General features: G+C 42.5%; 1 protein-coding gene across 1 annotated transcript; it reads right to left on the bottom strand.

Moving 5' to 3' along the window:
• Positions 1–5,775: 5,775 nt before the first annotated feature.
• On the bottom strand, positions 5,776–17,035 carry TAGLN3 (transgelin 3). The gene is made up of 5 exons (XM_031589981.2): positions 16,657–17,035; positions 16,039–16,220; positions 15,006–15,180; positions 10,097–10,199; positions 5,776–6,307 (listed from the first exon to the last, which is right to left on the bottom strand). The coding sequence occupies exons 2-5, from the start codon at positions 16,216–16,218 to the stop codon at positions 6,166–6,168; spliced, it is 600 nt and encodes a 199-aa protein (XP_031445841.1). The 5' UTR covers positions 16,219–16,220; positions 16,657–17,035; the 3' UTR covers positions 5,776–6,165.
• Between the last annotated feature and the right edge of the window lie 2,994 nt (positions 17,036–20,029).

Raw genomic sequence — 20,029 nt, 5'->3', positions numbered from 1 at the left:
GAATTACAGAATGGCCTGGGTTGGAAGGGACCTCAAGCATCACGAATCTCCAACCCCCTCGCCGCAGGCAGGGCCACCAACCTCCCCATTTAATACTAGACCAGGCTGCCCAGGGCCCCATCCAACCTGACCTTGAACGCCTCCAGGGATGGGGCATCCACAGCCTCTCTGGGCAGCCTGTTCCAGCACCTCACCACTCTCATAGTAAAGAATTTCACCCTGACATCCAACCTAAATCTTCCCTCCTTCAACTTAAAACCATTTCCCATTGTCCTGCTGTTATCTACCCTTTCAAAGAGTTTACTCCCGTCCTGTTTATAGGCTCCCTTTAGGTACTGAAAGTATCTGCATGCTGGGGAAGTACTACTGCCCACTTCTACCAAGGGCCAAACCTGCAAAGACCAGTCAGGTGCACAGTAGCTCTGTGGTGTTAGGGTATGTCTATGGCTGAGGCACTCAAATATATTTAATAGCTGGGTTGAAACAACATCTATCAAAAGGAACTGGAAGCGGCAGAGTTGCCCTTTACCTACACTGTGTTATGCGTGGGAGCTGATCCAAAGACACTGAGCACGCAGTGTTGACTCACCACGATGCTGCTGTAAAATCAACCCCTGAAAACAGTCTCTACACATGTTCTTCCTTCTCTCCTTCTGTGCGTTAATAATAAAAAAATACGATAAACAAGATATTTAGCCGACTGTGCACACACAAAAGCTCTCATCCGTCTTCCATCTTTATTGACAGAGTGCTCTCTTTCTTACAGTGGGGTTTGGAGATGCTCAGCAGCCTGTATCTGATGGCCTGCATCCAGCCATGCCCTCCACTCTTTGGATGCAGTCTCCCCTCACTGTGTGAACCAGCTCCATGAACCAGGGCAGAGCAGGGATTGCTCTGTATGCTGAGCAGCACTCCTCAACCTGGTGTGTGAGGCTTTACCCTGCCTTTCAGGCTGCAGGGCAGTGCAGGACTTACTCACCAAGTAACATTTCTTCTGAAGTGAGCCATTTAAGAGAAATTTCATTGGGGAGAAAGGTCACTACACTAATTTCTTTAATAAATCCAATGAAACGACAGATGTGTTTGTTTCTGTATTTGAGGAACAGTGCAATATCTTCACGTGAATGTCAGAGCATCACGCGTTTTACTGTCACATGAACAAGGCAGGATGAAAACTGCCTTCCATCCAAGGCTGTGATTTTCCCACACTGTAACAGTTAATATCTTTCTTTTCTCCTGTTTTACCTCGTGAATTTCTATAGCTCGGGCTTAGTCACTGAATGGTGTGTTTTTATTTGTGAATTCAGGTGAGAGGAACAACCTCTGTGAAGTTTAAGCAATTAAACTGCTTAAATAGCAGGAGATGTGGCTGCTGTGCACACTTCCCCAGGAGTAGCTTGTTTTTTACCTGTGTCCATGGCCTCTCCTTCAGAGCAGCAAGCCCCCCTGACAAGAACAACACAGGTTGCCTGTCAAAAACACACTGAGTACCAGAGATACATGCCGACATAACTGTTGGTTCATCTCCCTGTGCATTTGGGGATCTGCTGTGCTCACCTCAGGCCCTCGCTCCCTGCCTTGGAAAACAACAAGGTTGCCACAGGGCAGGCTAAGTGCAGTGTGTTTGCTGGCCTTCTCAACACATGTAAAGCTCATTTCTATTGGGATATATTGCCATTTCACCAATCCAAGAATCATAGAATGATAAAAGTTGAAAAAGACCTAAGAACATCTAGTCCAACCATCAGCCCATCCCCACCATGCCCACTAACCTTTTTCCTCAGTGCCACATCCACAGAGTTCTTGAACACCTCCAGAGATGGTGACTTCACCACCTACCTGGGCAACTTGTGCCAATGCTTCACCACTGAGAAGAAATTTTCCCTAATATCCAACCTAAACCTCCCCTGGTGTGATCTCTTCTTGTCCTGTCACCATTACATGGGAGAAGAGGCCAACCCCCACCTCACCACAACCTCCTTTCAGGCAGCTGTAGAGGGAAGTGAGGTCTCTCCTGAGCCTCCTCTTCTCCAGACTGAACAATCCCAGTTCCTTCAGCTGCTCTCCTTAAGACTTGTGCTCCAGACCCTTCACAGCTTTGTTGTCCTTCTCTGGACATGCTTCAGGGCACTGATGTCTTTCTTGTAGTGACAGACCCAAAACTGAATGCAGTACTTGAGATGCAGCCACACCAGAGTTGAACACAGGGGAACGATCACCTCTCTGCTCCTGCTGGCTGCAGTATTTCTGATACAAGCCAGCATGCCACTGGCCTTCTTGGCCAATTGAGTGGCCTGCTTGTGCCTATCCTTATTAAGTATTAGCCTTGCTATCACACAAGACAGACACAGGCAACAACTTCAGATAATGCAGGCAGAACCAAATACGATCGATTACAAAAACACAGAAACAAAAGCCACTGAACCACTATCCTTCCTTCCTTCCTTGTAGCTTTGTCTTGACCTCAGCAGCCAGGAAAACAGATCATCTTCAGCAGAGGCATGCTGCAAAGCAACGCCACAGGCAGATTTACTGAAGAGTGAGGTCTCCTCATGATGTGCACCCTCATTCCTTTTAATTTAAAACGTGTCCTGTTATGTTAGCCTAACAGTCCTCAAGCTCTGGCTTAATTGAGCTGACTGAACCTAACATTGACTTTATTTACTTTCTTCCATCTCTCATTATAAATGGGGATGAACTCAGATTCCACACTCAGGTATGTGGATGCCTATAGAACATCCCTTCATAAGGACATAAGAGATCACCTTACCATTAAAAAGGAATGACTAAATAGTTGTCTGTAATGAGCTCGTGGTCATAAAGCCTTCATGAAGGCAGATACATACTATTCACATTTCTACTGCTGCAGCAAACTGAAGCACAGAATGGCAATGCTAACAGTGTTTCTGGCCCAGCCTGCTGTTGGGCATTGATATATAAGCATTTGCTTACAGAAATATTTTGTATTGCTTTTAAGCTAAGATCACTGTTTAAGCTATGGCTGTGCTTCAAGAAGGGCCATTAGCAACGTGGGAGTGGGCTTCCCTTAGCTCATACTTGCCATTAAACTGAACCCACACCTGAAGCAAGATGCAGTTCAGCCCCGTAGCTTACAGTAAACACAGACCCACATGGCAGGCACACCATTACACCGCACTGTATCTACTCAAGGTTCATGCACTTCCTCCCTTTGTGCAACAAAATTCACATTTTGCTCACATTTCAGCCCCTGTGCCCCATACCATGCCACCTCAGAACTTTCCATTCTCTGTAACTCATGAATCACTGAACACAAGCATAATTATATCCAATGCACGTGCAGTGTTTGACATTTGTTGAGTACATCTCTACCACTGACAACACTAACACATTTCTAATATATATTCAGCCTTTTAGCAGGAACAATACATAAGGTTGTCATAGAGATTAATGAGGCTTGTGGGAGACCCACCTAAGTGCTTTTAATGCAACAGAAGCAAGCTTACAGCAGTTTGTTGTTAGTATAAGAAAAGCCATATTTCCTTCCTGTCATCTTTGTTATTCAACCACCTTGCACTGTACTAATTTACTTCTTAGCTTAAGATGTTTGTGAACTTGTTAAGAAGCACATTTTAATAGAAGGATGTAAATAAGTCAGAACATGTTAATATTTAAATAATAATAATGCTTGCATTTTGGCATCATCATATGGGAACACAAAAGGATAAAGTTAACCTTTGGAGCATCTCCTGCCAGATATTAATAGATAGGTTAGCTTGATGGCTTTAGAATCATAGAATCATTAACGTAGGAAAAGACCTTGAAGATCATCTAGTTCAACCATCAACCCATCACCAGCATGCCCACTAATCCATGCTGCTCAATACTGCATCAACCCTTTTCTTGAACATCCCCAGAGACAGTAACCCCCTAGGCAATGTGTTCCAATGCCTCATCACTCTTTCCAAGAAGAAATTTTTCCTAATATCCAAACTAAATCTCCCTAGTGCAACTTTAGGGCCCTTCAGGTGATGAAAGAGGGTTCTGTGAGCTGGGGAAAGCCTTCCAGGATGACATTCCAGCTACGGCTTTCCAATGATGCTGCCACACTATGCATACACCACAGGATACAGATTTTCTTTCCTATAGCACAAGCTGTTGTTACCTATACAGAGCATGTTAAACATACCATGTTTCTGTTGCACAAGCATACAGTGTTTTCTGTAACCTCAGTGAGGCCGTTCAAATGCCAAACCTAACGAAAGCACATTTAACTAGGGAATGTAGGTTTGGTGAAGGAACATTTCACAGAGGCAGAGTCTTTCTTACACTGGAACTTACCTTATTGCAACAACTGTAGATGCAGGCAGAAAATAAAGGATCACAGAATTCATCCAGGCTCCTGTGCTTTCTCAAACAGAGAGATCAAGATCAGCCAGCTCAGAGCCGGCTTCTGCAGGCTGTGTACTTTCAGGAATGGTGTGGGGCAGGCTAAGAGCCTCTCTTGCCTACATGGCAGGTTTTCCAGCTCCTCCCAGCTATCTGATAAGAATGCATGCTGTTTTGTTTGTACTAACTGCAACTTCCTAGTCTCTGTTAGGAGAAGGTGGCTGCTTTTCGTATTCTCCCAGATGAGGGTGCCTTATCAAAAGGAGGTATAATATGCCCAGTGTGGTATATATGAGCAAGTTAGGTTATATGTTATAAACTGCACCAAGCTAAACTGCTACAGCTGCAGGTTGAGTTCTTGCCCTAAATACACCATCTCAGACAAACACCTCCTCTGTACTGAGCTATTTCACCTCAGTAATAGGAAGATAGCCCTAAGCAGGTAGCAAACACCAAAGTAAAGTGCTCGACAAGAGCAGAGAGGAAGAACCAGGTTGCCCTGGTAGTTCAAGAGAAGCTACAAATGGGGGCAGGATTTTTTTTAGCAGCAGCTACCATAGATTAGCTCAGCCCCAAGCTCATGTGGTGACCTTTACATCATTTCTCACTTGCAGTGCTTTATCAAGCTTCACCAAATCTTGAATTAAGTGAGTAGGTATTTTTCCCACACTCCTGACAAGTAGGCTAGAGCTTAACCTGGGATGGGAGACTTACCCTTCCAGTTTACACACCAGTAGAAATTTCTGAAGCAGTGTGTGTGCCACTGGCTCCAGGGCTAGTTAGTGGGCAACTAGCTGCCACTGGGGGTCACTAGGTTCAGACCCAGGGCAGCATGAGGCAAACAGAAGTCATCATTACTTCTGTGTAGGCCCCTCACAACAGATTATTAGCTTTCCAGATGTTATGTCTTCAGGCCTTCTTGGAATTCTGTTATAAATTTTAAAAGCTCAGAAAGTTTGATTATTTCATTTCCCTTCCTACTTGCTTAGAGGAAGGAAATGATTGGGATTTGCAAGTTAATTCTTAATAGGAAAGAAACTTGCTGAGAAAATAGCATGCCCCCTGAGCATATGTATGATGTGCACTAATGGCCAGGTGAATGCTCTGGTGAGCTTAAAACACACCTTAGTTTGCAGTGTTTTGTTTGATGTAACATCAATTATCACAAAGTAAAAGCTGTTTTCACCTCTGTTTGACAGATTTTCCTTTAAAAGTGAAGAACTCTCTGAGGATTGCATTGCTGTCATGAAGACTCACTGCTGGCTCTACCAGCTTTGGCTGGGATGGAGTTAGAGGCAAGAAAGACTGAGCCATCAAACATGTCACCCCTCAACATTGTACCATGCTATGAGGTTCAAATTGCTTTTCTTTCCTTCGAAAAAATGAGACCAAGATGTGTTTTAATGTCTTTATTCTTGGATCAAACAATGTCATCACTGAATTGAAGAACGAGGTTACTGGTTGAGATACAAGAGAAGTGTGAGACAAATATGGAAGATAACACTTTGCAAATAAATTAATACAGAATAATTGTCTTTGCATAGTTCAGAAGTGAAAAGTAGGAGGCAGCAGTGCGCACGTGCTGTGAACTGACACACAACACCACAAAACCCAAGTTCCTAGATGAACTCTTGTAGCTGCAAATAAAACAAACCAAACCAAAAATACCCCACACCTCAGAGCACTAACTATTAAAACCAGGCAGAAAGAGAACTAATGAGCTTTTTTTTTTTCTTTTTCTGTTGTTGTTGAACAGACCATGCTGCAGGAGTGTTTTCTCTACAGACAGAGGTGCTTTTAGATAATCTGCCTTGGCATCCCATAGCCCGTCATACCCGACTGTGAGGCTCCTTTGTTGCTGCCCATCTGAAGGCCTATTACGTTCTGTCCCTGACGAAGCTGCTCTTCTGAAAACCCCCGTCGATTCTGCTGTGCTTTCCTGTACAGGTGCATACAAAAAAACAATACAGACAGTCTGCATATGTCCAGATGATTGTGAAAAGCAATCTGAAATTGGCTCATGTTAACAGCTCCTCCCCATGTACTGCAGTATTTAATTTGCACCATCCTACTGGGTGAACAATATTGGCTGGGCTAATTGCTTTCCTGCAGTTAGAAGTGCTCTCTTCAAACCCACAGCACTTCAGTCTTTTGCTGTACCACCTACTCACAACCTTCAGGATCATAGCTTGCCCAGCAACTACGATAGGTAAAATATTTATGTAGAGCTGTGTATACCACTTGTGATAGAGTTAGTATTTTGTCCTATAGCTCTTAGAAGCTGTAGTCTATGGGATCTGATCACTAAGATACTTATCCGTGCTGTAGTACAAATAGATATCTGTCTACAGCAATGGTATACATTCAACTCAGTGGAGTCAGTGTGAGCACAATGTACCCAGGGGTACATTGTCCAAAGGGACAGCAAAGTGGCTTGCTCATTTTCACAAGTGTGGATGATGGTTGCCTGCAGGACAGAACAATTGCCCTGTTGCCATTTCCAGATCTCTCTCCTCTAAAGCAATAGACTTTGGCCTTTGCAACTGTGTCTTAACTGTATGATAATCCTTTATCTTCTGCCAAAACATACTGACCACTTTTGCTTGGCATTAGCAGTCTCAAAAGCCATCTAGATCAATTAATCTTTGTTGGACCTTAAAAAGAGCCTCTTTTCCCTGAAAAGAGCACTGGGGAAAAAAAGAAGCACAGAAGTTTGTACTTGATTAATCTTTCATTTACACAAGGAGGGGAAAACAAGTCATTTAGAGGGGAAAAGGATCAATCTGTTGCTGTCAAATAAATGGCAAGAACCTACAATCTCAAAGAGAGGGAGGCTTTCAGCCAGCTCCCATCCAGGTACAATCTCTCTGCCATCTGTGTCTGTTTGTCCTGGCATCAGGTTATCTAGCAATATAACATCACATTACAATTTGCTTTTCTCCTCACTCCATCACAAGATGGGAATGTTAGTTTGAGTGCCTTCTGTGACTGAAAGCCATCAACACAATTCTCTGTGAGGGTCTGATCCTGTGCAGTGGCTGAGCTCAAGTCCAGAAGAGCACTTCAGATCTTTCAAGAATGGATCCCATGCCAATGTACAGATGAGTATGAGGGTTTATGGTAGCCTACCACAGGCTCTTCCCAGAAAGCATGTGTATGGGAACTGTTGAGTCACATCCTGAACCACTGATTGATGATCTGGGGAAAGGACCATGTCAGCCCTGGGAGCACAAGTGAAGGCAATTCAGCTGTGTGACCAGAAAGGGTGGAGCCTGGCTGCACCTCTCTTAGACCTTATTTAAGAGCTGACCAGCACTGAGGAAGGATCTCTGGTTGGAGATCCTTTCCTTGAGGAGTTTTCCCTGTAAGCCTAGATCTTTAGAGATGGGGGAAGGGAGTGTTCTTTTCCTCTTTATCCCTTTTGCCATTTCATTCTTGTATCTTGTACTTTTCCACTGCACTAATCTTTCCAACTGCCATTTTGGAGGCAGGCACACAGAGTTTTGTGAACCTCCTACAGCAATTCTATCTCACTGCTGCAAAATTTATTTTCCAGAATCCTTATGTGGGCAGCAAACCGCTGTCAGTATCTCTGAGAGAGGATGTTTTTGGGACTACTCCTATTATGTATTTGAATCTCCGGTTCACTGTGACGGTCTCTATTTTAATTAAAATCTCAGAAACACAATCTACCTTTTTTTTTCCTCCTTGGACTTTTCAGCTGTGCTGTGGAGTAAATCCAGAGGAAGTTGATATGTAAGTATGACTAGGAAAGAAAAATGAGAACTGCAAAGAAAAAATTTAAAAAGAGACCAAGGATATGCTAATAAAAGTTAATTATTTGTATTGTTTGGATCATATGGTGTTATTTTTACAATCATAAATGCTGCCCATAGAATATGATAGTCTTATAGATAACAGCAGGTACTTGTGATTTGCTTTTAGGCTGGTGGAAACAGGCATAACCAAGGCTGTAGAAAAGAAGGTGAGAGCATCTCACGCTGCTACAAGTTGTCTTTGACCTGTTTGCCATCACTCAACAGCACTCTCTCTGTCACTGTGCAGACTTGTTAACTTTTCATGCCAACTCTGCACCAGAGCCAGAGGCTTCCAACTCACAGATAACAAACAGCAGTGGATCCATGAGCCTCACCAGGACACACAGTGAAAGAGGAGCCAGGCCCATGGAAGCAGGCATGCAAGACACAGGCAATGGAAAGTTAAGCAGCTTTGCCCATATGTGGGGATGTATTGATCACTGCTGATCCCTGTGTGGATACTCTTTTTCCATTTAATCTTGACATCTTTCAGTTTAACTTAAAGCGATTAAGAATCAGTCTGAATTCTCTGACTCATGAATAATGCTGGGTGATGGGGAGAGGGCTTGGTCTGCCTGAAGGGGTTCTTAAGCTACTCAGAAAGTAGCTCCCAGTCTGCCATATGTTATCTCCTTATAGAAATAGCAGTTTTCCTGAAGGCAGCAGCTATAAAACAGTCTTTCAGGGACTGCAGTAGACACAGGCTGGCTGTCCATGTAGCCCAGACAGTCAGGGAAGGAGGGAGATGATCTTCAAGTATGCCAACAAAAACTATTCCATCCACAATTAAGAGCAGAGATGAAAATTAATTTTTCATTTGTTTCCATTTGTTATAGTTTGTTATAGTTACATAAAACAAGTAAGCCTGTCTGGGTCATGGTGAATTCGTGTCTGGTTTAAATTAAAGCATGTAACTGGATTTAAATTTAAAAACCTATTATATTCAGGAAGTAAAAATCTCTTTGAGGACTGTATGAAGTAAATTTAAATGAATGCCACATGAAGAATGTATAGGAGTTGACACTTGCTCACCTAAACTTCCGGTCTCCTTTAGCCTCTGTTAAACCACCTCAAACTTTAAGATAAGCAAAGTTTGCTTGCTGATACTCAACTAATTATCAGAAAATTCAGGGAAACCAATGACCAGCAGGCAGCACTCTTTTCATTAACATGCCTCAGCTGTTTTAGCATAAGAAATACTTTTGGGTAGAGGAACCTCATTTCAACACTATGTCTGTGGGACAAGAGGGGTAACTTTAGGAGGATTTCCTTTTTTTCTGCCCTTCTTCTCAGCCTCCCTAACCAAAACAAATGGGGCTTTAGAGCAAATAAACATCTTTTCCAAGACAGAATTCTCTGCAGATAAGTGTTACTCCACAAGAAAAAAAAATGGCTAAGAAAGAAATCCAGTAGCATCTCTATATATGCGCAGATGTCCAAACCAGGGCAGCTTAGTATGAAGGGGTGCCTGCAGGCAGAACTCAGAGCTGCAGCCATGGGTGAGGTGCTGCTTAGTCCTGGCAGCAATAGTACTTTTCCAGCTCCAGGGCAGGAGAGACATGTGAGATTAGCTGAAGAGGACTACCTGAGAAAAGGGAGCTGCATGGAAGCACTCTGCACCCCTCCTACAGGGCTCCTCCTCAGCAGCCCTGGTGTAACTTCAGGCTGATGAGATGTAGTTAGGCAGAGGCTGATATGCTGGGAACCAGTGAAGGACAGAAAGTGCTGCTGCCTGGTTGGATATTTGATCCTGTACTCTACACTCCAAAGAGAAAATCTCTCCACTACAAGGAAATTTTGCAAAAATTCTTTCTTTCCTTCCCCACTAAATTTCTTCAAAGGCCAAGAACAGACAATAATACCAGCTTTCCATGAAAGTCAGTTCTGGGAAACTGTGCTTTGGGTGTTACCTGTGAAACCAGGATGGATCCCCTTTGTAGCATCCATCATCCTTGGTGACTGCCAAACTGCCTAGAGCCATTAAGGTTCTCTGCACTGCCGCCATGTCCTTCCCTGGAAAGGCAAACAGCAAAACCAGTGTAAGAAATCCTCACATAACAAATAGCTTGGCACATTGATCAATGCCTTCATCTAATGCATTAACTGCTTCCCTTGGTTACTCTGAAAAAGTACATTAGAAGCATTTTAAGTGCTATTTTAGAGTTGCTCAAATTGAAGCGCTGACATGCAAGAGATTATGAAAAAGATTATCAAAGAAACAGTGTTAAAACAAAATTTAACTATTTGGGACTTTTCAAGTTTCAAAGCTATTTTAATGCATTCACCCTCGCTATTTTAAGCCCTTCTAAATTTTGTAATAAGAAGAGAACACTTTGGCATAAAAAAGAATGATAATGTGCTCAGTAAAACATGGCTGAAGGAGAGCAATGTGACAAATAACTGTGCTGTGCCTCTGCTACTTCACCTGTAAACTGATTCCATCATGTAACCACTGGCAGTTGCAGACAGTCCTCATGCTGACAGAGTTCCTGGCAGTGCTGGAAATGACTCGTGCAGATTAACTAGCATCACCCTTTCCCAAATTACCAATCAAATCACTTCCCAAATCCTTCCTACTGGCTTCCCTTCACAGACTGTCAAAAGTTGATGCTCTTCAGTTGCTGTCATCCAGTCCTAACTTACATTATTCTTCCACAGTTTCCCTCCTTATCTTATCACACTTGATTCTTCATTTCAAAATGCCAGTGCTCATCTCCCCTGTGAAGTAAAATTTCCATACCTGGTCTTCACTGCTTGTTAACGTTCTTCCATAAACAACAGAGAGAGAAAAAGCTTCTCAGGGGATGATTTCCCATCTTTACTGTGAGGTGATGGACTTGTCAATTACTTGCCTAGATGTACGCTTTCCACCTGCTTGAGAATTCACCAAGTTTCCAAGATGGCACCTTGATATATAAGGCTCATTTCCAAAAGATGTTGATATTCCTGTTGTCACTATTTGTTTTTATTTAAAAAAATAGTATCCACTCCTCTGATCTTTCCTTCCAAAATGAAGGTAACAAGTAAATTTTCCTTTTTTATCAACATCTTTTGTTTATTTCTCCACTTAATTAAAAAAAATAAAAAAATAAAAAAATAAAAAAACAAGTGAGGTTTTCTTTGTGTGTGTTTTTGTTTTGTTTTTGGAAAAATGAAGGTACTCCTGCACTTTGCTGCTTGGTGTGAAAAGAGCAGAGAACATCAGGCAAACAAATAGAAACAGGCAGGTTCTATCTGATTACCCAACTCAAACACAATGATATTTAGAAAACTCTCTAGCAAGAACTCTACTTCACTAGGAGCTGTCATACGTCTTTGCAATGGTGTGAGGTGATTAAGTTTTTGGAAATTTTGTTTCATATACCTTTTTTTCTTCTCTAATGAAAATGGAAATAGTTGTTCAAGGCAAGGCTGGATAGGGCTCTGAGCAATCTGATCCAGCAGTTGGCAATGCTGCCCACAGCAGGAGGTCACAACTAGATGATCTTTGAGGTCTCCTCCAACACAAGCCATCCTATGCCCTGGAAATCTTCCCATGCATTCCTTCTGTTCCACTTTTTCCTTTTTCCTAAAATCACCTTTTTATTTAAAGGAACTAATTTTGAGTGCAAGTTCTTCATATAGGGAAAGAAGTTACTCACAAAATCATGTGATGCTCAAGATATGACTATGATAGCAGACTCCAGAAATACCTCCCATGGAATAGTGTTAATGAAAAGCACTGTAGACCAGCAGGAGTGCACAGGAAAGGATCTTAGCACACAATGTATAAGCATCACCCTGCTTACAGGTGGATGAAGCTCGGGGCTCTGGTTCACACAGACCTCACTGCATAAAGCACTGGCTGAGGTGAAGGAGACACCCTAAAGCTGAAAATGACTAGAGGCTTCCAGCTGTGACTGTCACATAGCCCATTACAGTTTACAGGAATCTTCTCTGCAGGGGACCGTTTGTACAGAAAACAAATCGTCAGCCATCCAAGATCCTCCTGTGCCCGTGTTTGTTAACCAGACTGTGTCAGATGGTCCCTACTTGAGGGAGGGCAGCTGAGGGTCGGTCCCTTGCACCGGCACGTACACAGGGAGCAGCGTGGGGCGGGACGCTCGGAGCTCCCCGCAGCAGCAGATGTACCATATGCCTCAACAGATGCCACAAATAATGTCCTTGGGATGCCCGTTGAGGTAACAATCGGGGATGAGGAGAGATGTGGAAAAAGGATTTAAAAGTGAATAAGCTGAATAACGACAGCAAGCACACACACACAGACAGAAAAAGAAAACAAACAAAAGATGGGTTGCAAAATATCCCTCTGGGCCCGGTGGAACCATCTGGCAGCCTCCCCCATGCTCTGCACTCAGCTCTGCTTCCCTTCTTGGTGGCGAGGGGAGAGGCTGCAGGGCAACTGCAAGTGGGGCCCAGTGCTCCCACACACACATTGGCCACTCAGTCAGGGAGGACCCCAGATCTGCTTCATCTTGTGTCTCTACCCTCTTATCTTTTGCAGTAAGCCCTGTAGAGAGTCTTGAAATGGCATATTAGAAGGGGGGGGGGGGCTCAGTCACATCTCTCCCTTTTTTTCTGGGTAAGTGTGGCCAGAAGGCCTTCTGCTTCAGGGCCAGAGAGGAAGGGATGAGACCCACAGAGGGAGAACTGCTCTGAACCATATTTCCGAGACATTTTTTGTGCAGGCTGGGCTATAGAGTTACGTCTGCCTCTTATCCCTCTGGAAATATGGCAGGGAGCTATCTGTAAAACAACAAACATGCTCTCTTGGGCATGGACTAGGGAATGTTGCTCAGTCTTTCTCTTCAAGAAGGACCAAAGGAGAGGTGATGCTGTTGAGAAATGCACCAGATGGACTGAGCGAGTTTGAAACAGCCAACAGCAGATTGCGTACTAAAACATTTTCATCAATCATTACTAAGAATCTCAAAACAAAAAAAGCTCTTGGAAAATAATCAGTGACAGAGAAACTGTTTTATCAGCCACACATAATTTTCTTTTCATGTAAACATACATTGATGCTTACTGCGTGTCTAAATACACTGTGGCCTGGAAGTATTTTATGAAGTGTAGAAGTTACGTAATTATGAAAGATTCTGTTCTTTCTGCCTAGCCAATGCGTCAAAGTTCTGATGATTCGGGTTCAAAACAAAACTGATGCTGAAGATCAGAGCTATGGTTAGGCACAAGAAGCCCTCACATGATCACTCCTGCACATGCTGCTTCACCTCAGCACTCTAATGAGCAGCATAAGGGATGGAAAGAGAATGGGGAAGTGAAGAGACAAAGATCAGTTTTGGGAAGGCCTAAAATAAAAGTGGAGAAAAGTGCTGTACATCTCTCCCCTGGGCTGCAAGTTGTGTTTTGACTTTCTGTCATCTGGAAGTTACCAGCTTTTCCCCTTATATCTGCTGAGGAATGGAGATGAGTGAAAGAAAGAAAATGAAGAAATTGCAGCCACGATTAAGAGCTCTGCCTTTAAAAGCAAGTCCGTTTCATCATAAGGATTGACATACTGTTCTTTCATTTGCATTATGCAAAAGTGTTATGAAATGCAGAAGCCTGCAATCAAAAGCACCTGAAATGAGCTAATATCATCTGTTCTAGTATTGATGGAGCTTCCCTTTCAACAGCCTGCTAGGCTGAGGAAGAGGGTGTTACACCAGGGAAGTAAAAACCCTTTCATTTAAAATATTTAAAGGTAGATTGGAAAAATTACGAAAAGATGACCTGGAAGAAACAACCAGCTCTTGCGTCCGAAGGTGAGATCTGTCCAGTAAACCCAGTACCCTGAGAGTCTAGTAATGCAGTCTGTCAGTACATCCTCCCATTCTAACCTATCTGCAAAGATCTCCCCTGTGTTTCATACCTCAAGCTGTCCTTGAAAGAAGTGATCTCTTCCACAGATCTCAGTGTTTTCACTCCACCTGTGTTCCTACACAAATGATACTGATGGACTTTCTCAATAGATTGCTCTCCTTCCACCATTTCATTCTCACAACAGATTTTTGACCCTTCCAGTTCTCTGTACACCTGCCTTTCACTACCCTGGCACTGTCTGTGCTTTGAATTCCTGCATTTTGTCCTGAGAGATGCAAGATACACAGTGCATTTCACAAGAGCACCAGAAGAGTGCATCACCACAGAGGTGGCAAAAGCAGCCATGCAAACACTCAAATGACTCAGCTCTTTGGCAGCTACAACACACAATGTCCACTTCATGTCCGGGATGGAGAGTATTCACCTCCAGGTGAATATACAGGGCACTCAGATTTTTGCTGTTGCCATAGTGACTTTTCTGGCAAGACTGTTTTGTTGCAGAGATACCCAGCTAACACACTAGCAGTGAGCTCTGCTCTCTCTAGTCATAAAGGAGCCTCATCTGCTCTACAAAGGCATGTATGCTCCTGGGAATGTGCTTTATGGCTCTAATTTAAGCTTTGCTTATAATTTGAAAACTGTAATAAAAGCTCGTCATCACAAAATAAGGGTTTCCCCTATTTGCTCTCAGAAGCTATTTACTCGGAAATAATTAGCATAGAAAGCAGTTGTTTTATTAGGTCTGTGGATTTCTGTCAAAATGATGGGCTTTTGGATAACACATGAGCTTGGAAAAGCTCCATTATGCCCTCAGGGTAATATAAATCCCTCAGAGGAGATAATGCACCGCTGGAAGAACATGGTAATGAGATAAGGCAAACAGAAACAAAAGATAATTACATTAGAGAATATGCCTTAGACAAAATGCACTATTACAACACATCAAAGCAGAGTGAAATGAAGACTGCAAGCTGACTTCCAGTTTATTATTTTTACCTTCCCATAAATCCACTGTCTGGAAAATATCTGTTGTTCTTACTCCGTAGATTTCAGCAGCTTTTAAGAACTGAGAAATTTGTTCCATCTGCTTGAAAGCCATTTTTGATTCAGAGATCTTTGCAATGGGTTCATTTCCCTTTGGATGTAAACTGTTTATTAACTTGCATAACAGCTGAGAGAGAAACACAGAAACAAAATGAGAAAGCAGTCACCAAACTAGAAGAAATTTCTGCACATGAAATGATGCTGTAAAATGCTTTCAATCTTGACAGTTTCTGTCAGGGACATAATTTCTTCTATCAGGAACAAATAAGAGATTGATAATAGTCAAAGTATATTAGAAAGGTATTAGAGCTTTCATTAACCAATGGCAATAGCCTGACCGAATAAATCCTCATCTGCTAGAAGCAGCAAAGCAATCACTGGTAAGTTATGTAACAACTGATAGAGAAGAAACCACATGCTCGAGCCAAAAAAATAAGCAACGTCAATTGAAATATTGTTGAAGTCACTTTGGCAGAGATTCAATGATTAGCGTATTTCTACAGCTCTCTGCAAACAGCAGCATCTGCCTGTTGTTCAATAAACCAAAGGGATACAATGTTATAGCTACAGAATGATTCACAAGAAGAAAACAGTTTTTCAACACCTGCTCACCTTTTTTCTTTTTCTGTAAATACTATTTCTTAAAGAGAAAATTATACATCTAATTTTAAAAGCAGATCTCATTTAACTGCATGAGGAAAGGCACTGAAGGAATGAGTCATGCCCATATATAATGTGCATGACTCATAAGAATCATAAGCACTGTACTAATCCCAGTACTCCAGCAGAATAATTATTTTTTTCTGAGATTAGGGTTCACAAGCAAAAGGAAATCAGTCAGATGCTAGGACACCTCTTTCTGCACTGGCCATGAGCTCTGACCAATTTCGCCGGATGGAGACAGAAAACAAGGACACATAGTAATATATACTAATTCACTGCACGCATAAAGATACTCAAGTACAGATTTAAACAGTAAGCTCACCGTTCCATCCATGAGCCAGGTCTGGAAATGCTGCCTTCCAGGAGGAGGGGGTTCGATCTGTTCCTCGCACTGCACGATAATCCAGTTCGCCAGCCTAGACTCTAATTCCGGGTCATATTTCTGTTCAATCTTTTCCTGAACTTCTCGGCTTAAGCCATAGCTCGGTCCTCTGTTAGCCATCTCTGGAACCAAAGCAGAACTCAGTTAGTGGGGAAGGTCTTGGTGCGCAGCTGTCAGGTAGACACCGGAAAATTAGAGAATAAAGACGAGAGCAGCCTGCCCTATACATTAGGCAGTTGAGCAGATGTTCATCAACACTGAAAGTCACTGTATGGCACTGCTTATAGCTGTTCTGCAGAGCAGGGAAGGGATCAGCAGGGAAATATCATTTTCCAAAAGCATACATCAACCACAACGTTTCTTGCTTTTTAAAAAAGAAGAAGGAAAACAGAAATACCCTCCCCTACCCCAACAACAAAAACAGATGGTGAAAACGAAGATTTAAACAGAGTAGGTTTCAGAGAACGGCTTCTGCTGTGATTACAGAGAATATAATAGAGTTCTCAGGTCGATGTTACAAGCTGCCTGCAAATCCAGAAACGCTTTAAAATTGCCTACCTAATGCTTGCCAGTAAGAAGAAGGTTATACATGGGAGCTCCAGGAATCCTTTTGAGATGCAGTCAGGTTCTTCTTCAGCAGAGATGCGGGGATGGATATCCAGATCAGCAACCTGAAAAGCGTCAATGGATTTAAGAGACAGAGGCTGCCACAATGCCCTGCTGCTGCTGCAGCATCGTGGTTTGAAGAACAGTGTATTGATTTGATTTTCCTCACATATGAGGAGGGTCAGAGCAGGGGCGTTGCTAAGAGCCATTAAAGAGGCCTGCCTCCTCCGTTGCAGCTGGGGGATCTGTTTATTTCGCCCATCTGCAGACTGCTCTCAGGCGTGTTTTCTCAGCCCTGTGCTATTCACCCCACAGACTCAGCTTTACTCCACCTAGTCTGCATCACCCCAAACTACAGCAAGCATGCCAGCTCCCGATAGTTAGCAATGCAAACAGAGAGGCTTCATCATATGCCCTGTTACACAAAGGTAACACAAATTACTCCACGTTTCATTTATTTTTAATTGCGAAGCAGAAGCAGAACCAGAACCTTTTTTCTCCCTGTTCTGCAGCATGATGCTAGCAGGTTTACAGCATGAAAAATAATTTCTCCTTCAGCCCGCCCAAGTGCTCAAAAAAGTTTCAGTACAGGGAAAATAAGATGGAAAGCCAAGGAAGAGAAAGCAGGCAGCAGAGTATTACCATCATCCTATCTGTACTATATATTAGGCTACCAGATATCATCCCAAGAAAATAACTTGAGCCACTAAAAACAAGGGAGAATCACTGAAAATTAGTAACTCTACTGTAAAGCACAGAAATTGTGCTTTCTGTTGGTGTGAGTCAGCATACTTCCAGCAATAGCAAGGGAGCTACACCCATGTATGGAGGTTTAATTTTGATTGTACCACTGCATTCGTGGGAGGAAAAGGGAAGAGAGGAAAGAGAAAAGACTCTTCTTCAGATGTCATTTGCACAGGTTTATTCTTTGTTAAACAAAATCATTGCACTCCAGTCTGAGCTGCATTAGCCCTGCTATGAAACAGCTCCCATTTGGCAAATGAATTGCGATCAGCTGGATATGAAAGGAGAATGATAAACCCAAGATGGATTCACAGTCAGCATTACCAGAAAAACTCCTTCTTCTATAGCCTTGGAAAAAAAATAAAATAAGGGGAAAGAGGTACAGCTGCTTGTTTATCTGTCTCATAATTGTCTTCTCATCCAGTATTTCCTTATTCTAAGACCACAAATTCTCAGATTTACACTGCTGAGGATGCTCCTGGGCTTGAAAAAACTCAAGAGATGAAAAATTTAATAGATGACCTGATTTACCGTTGTCTTCCACGGGCATTTCATTTAGTGCTTTCTCTTCTGTGCACTGGTAGTTTTAAAACCCCATGAAATATTGGATTACATAACTCAGAGTCTGTTACGTGACAAGGCCATTACTTGAACACTTTCCATTCCAGAGAACACGCTGTTGGATGCAAAGCAAACGTGCAGGACCAAGAGTGCAAACCAAGCCTGAAGATTGGAGTAGGAGCAAACTGCAGCTGCAACAGTAAAATGCAGCACAAGATGGTTAAAGGCCTTACACTCTTTGGCCAGTGCTACGGAAAAAAAAAAAAAAAAAAAAAAAGAAACTACATTTTGTACTATCAGATCTTTTTTATTCTTCTTCTAAAATAGAGCTCCCAAAACTGCTCATTTGTTTCTGGTCACATCAGGGTACTGTGTGCTTACTAGCAATGGGACTTCACTAAAGCCATGCCTCCTTGCACAAGCCTCTGACCTTCTTTCTGACTTGGGGGCAGCAGTGGGTAATTTAACCCTCCTGAGCTGCAGAGCAGAGGTCTCTTCCTTCACAGATGTTGGCTCTGCAATGTGTTCTCGAGGGATCATTCCACGCCAAGAAAGCTGAAAAGCCATCTTGTCCTTCAATATCAATTTTTAATAAGGCTTTGAAACCCAGGAAAGCTGCAGAATATTGGAAAAACACCAGACTCATACCAATATTTTCAAAGCACGAGTAATCAAATTGTAAGCCTGCTATTGTGTCATCAAGCCAGAGAAAAACAATGGAGCGAGTTTGGCTTGAAAAGAGATGGTGATGATACAATTTACTAAGAGCTAGAAGCATACAGTGTGCTTAGCGACTGCACACTATTGATCAGAGAGCTAAACTGATTCTAAAGCAACACAAGTCAGTAAAGAAATTAAAGCTAACTGTAATGAATGTAATTGAGAAATTAATTGTCAGGTATATTTTCATCGAGTTTGTACAGGAACGTGTTTCCAGGCCTGAGCTATTTAATGTGTTATCAGCAAACACAAAAGAAGCCTAAACTCTTAGTAAAATAAGCTTTACAAGCTTCATTGAGCAAACAACAAAAATAATGAAAACTCCTCGAAAACAGTCTACCTGGAAGCAGGTAAAATGGTGTCTCAACCTAGCCATAGTCAGAGACAGGAAAATGCTTTATAGAATGTAGGACTGTTCTGCAGAGCAGCAGATGGTAAAGCCCAGAGGGTGATGGAAGATCATCAGGTGGGCACAAGCCCTGGGTTAGACACTGTGACCAAAGGACTCCACTGACCAAAGTGCAGAAGGTGCAGCAGCAAGGAGAAACACTACAGCTGGTTCTGACACTCACTCTCCACAAAAAGTGCTGAAAGAATACAGGAAATTCAAATAGTCATTCCAGTGGCCAGAGGACTGCAAACAGACTCTTTGCAGTAAATAGGAAGTAAGAAGGACTACCTGTTTAGCTCACCAAAACTGGAAGTTAAGAAATGGCAAGCACACATAGTTTCAAAGCAAAGGAGAACTCAAGTTTCTTCTCTTGGACAAATGCATACAGCAGATTGATGGTCAGAATCATGACATGGAAGAAAGGATCAGACTTTCAGCAGCAAAGGTATTACCATTAGAATATTCCACTTACAGTTTCCAGTAGATTTTGTCTTATTTTTTCTTGGAAGCCCAGACTGGAACTTACAGCTAAAATAGAATTCTTTTTAGCAAATGGAGATGAAGCTTGAAGACTTGAAGTTAAGATTTAATGCCTGTAAACGCCGTGGCTCATCTTATGCTTCAAATAATATAGATAATCATAACATTACAAGTTTAAAAATCTTTGTAAATCTGTGAACAGCTGCCAGCAACAGTAAAGCTGATGTAAATTTTCCATGCTTAGACCCACAGCCTTCAATGCCTTCTAACTGGAACACAAAGAGAAAAGTACACCTTGCTGTCCCACAAAGCAACCCTTGACCTTTGTTAGATTTGCTGTTTGTCAATTCACTCCATAGAAAGAGTCTGGTTATTTCAGCCATCCCCATCTTTTGCTGTCTGTCAAAAGCATGCTGGATCAACTCCCAT

Source organism: Phasianus colchicus, chromosome 1 (assembly GCF_987193195.1).
Source record: "Phasianus colchicus chromosome 1, bPhaCol1.hap1.1, whole genome shotgun sequence".
NCBI classification, from domain to species: domain Eukaryota; kingdom Metazoa; phylum Chordata; class Aves; order Galliformes; family Phasianidae; genus Phasianus; species Phasianus colchicus.
Note: the sequence above shows the minus strand (reverse complement) of the source record. Positions and strands in the feature narration are given on the sequence as shown.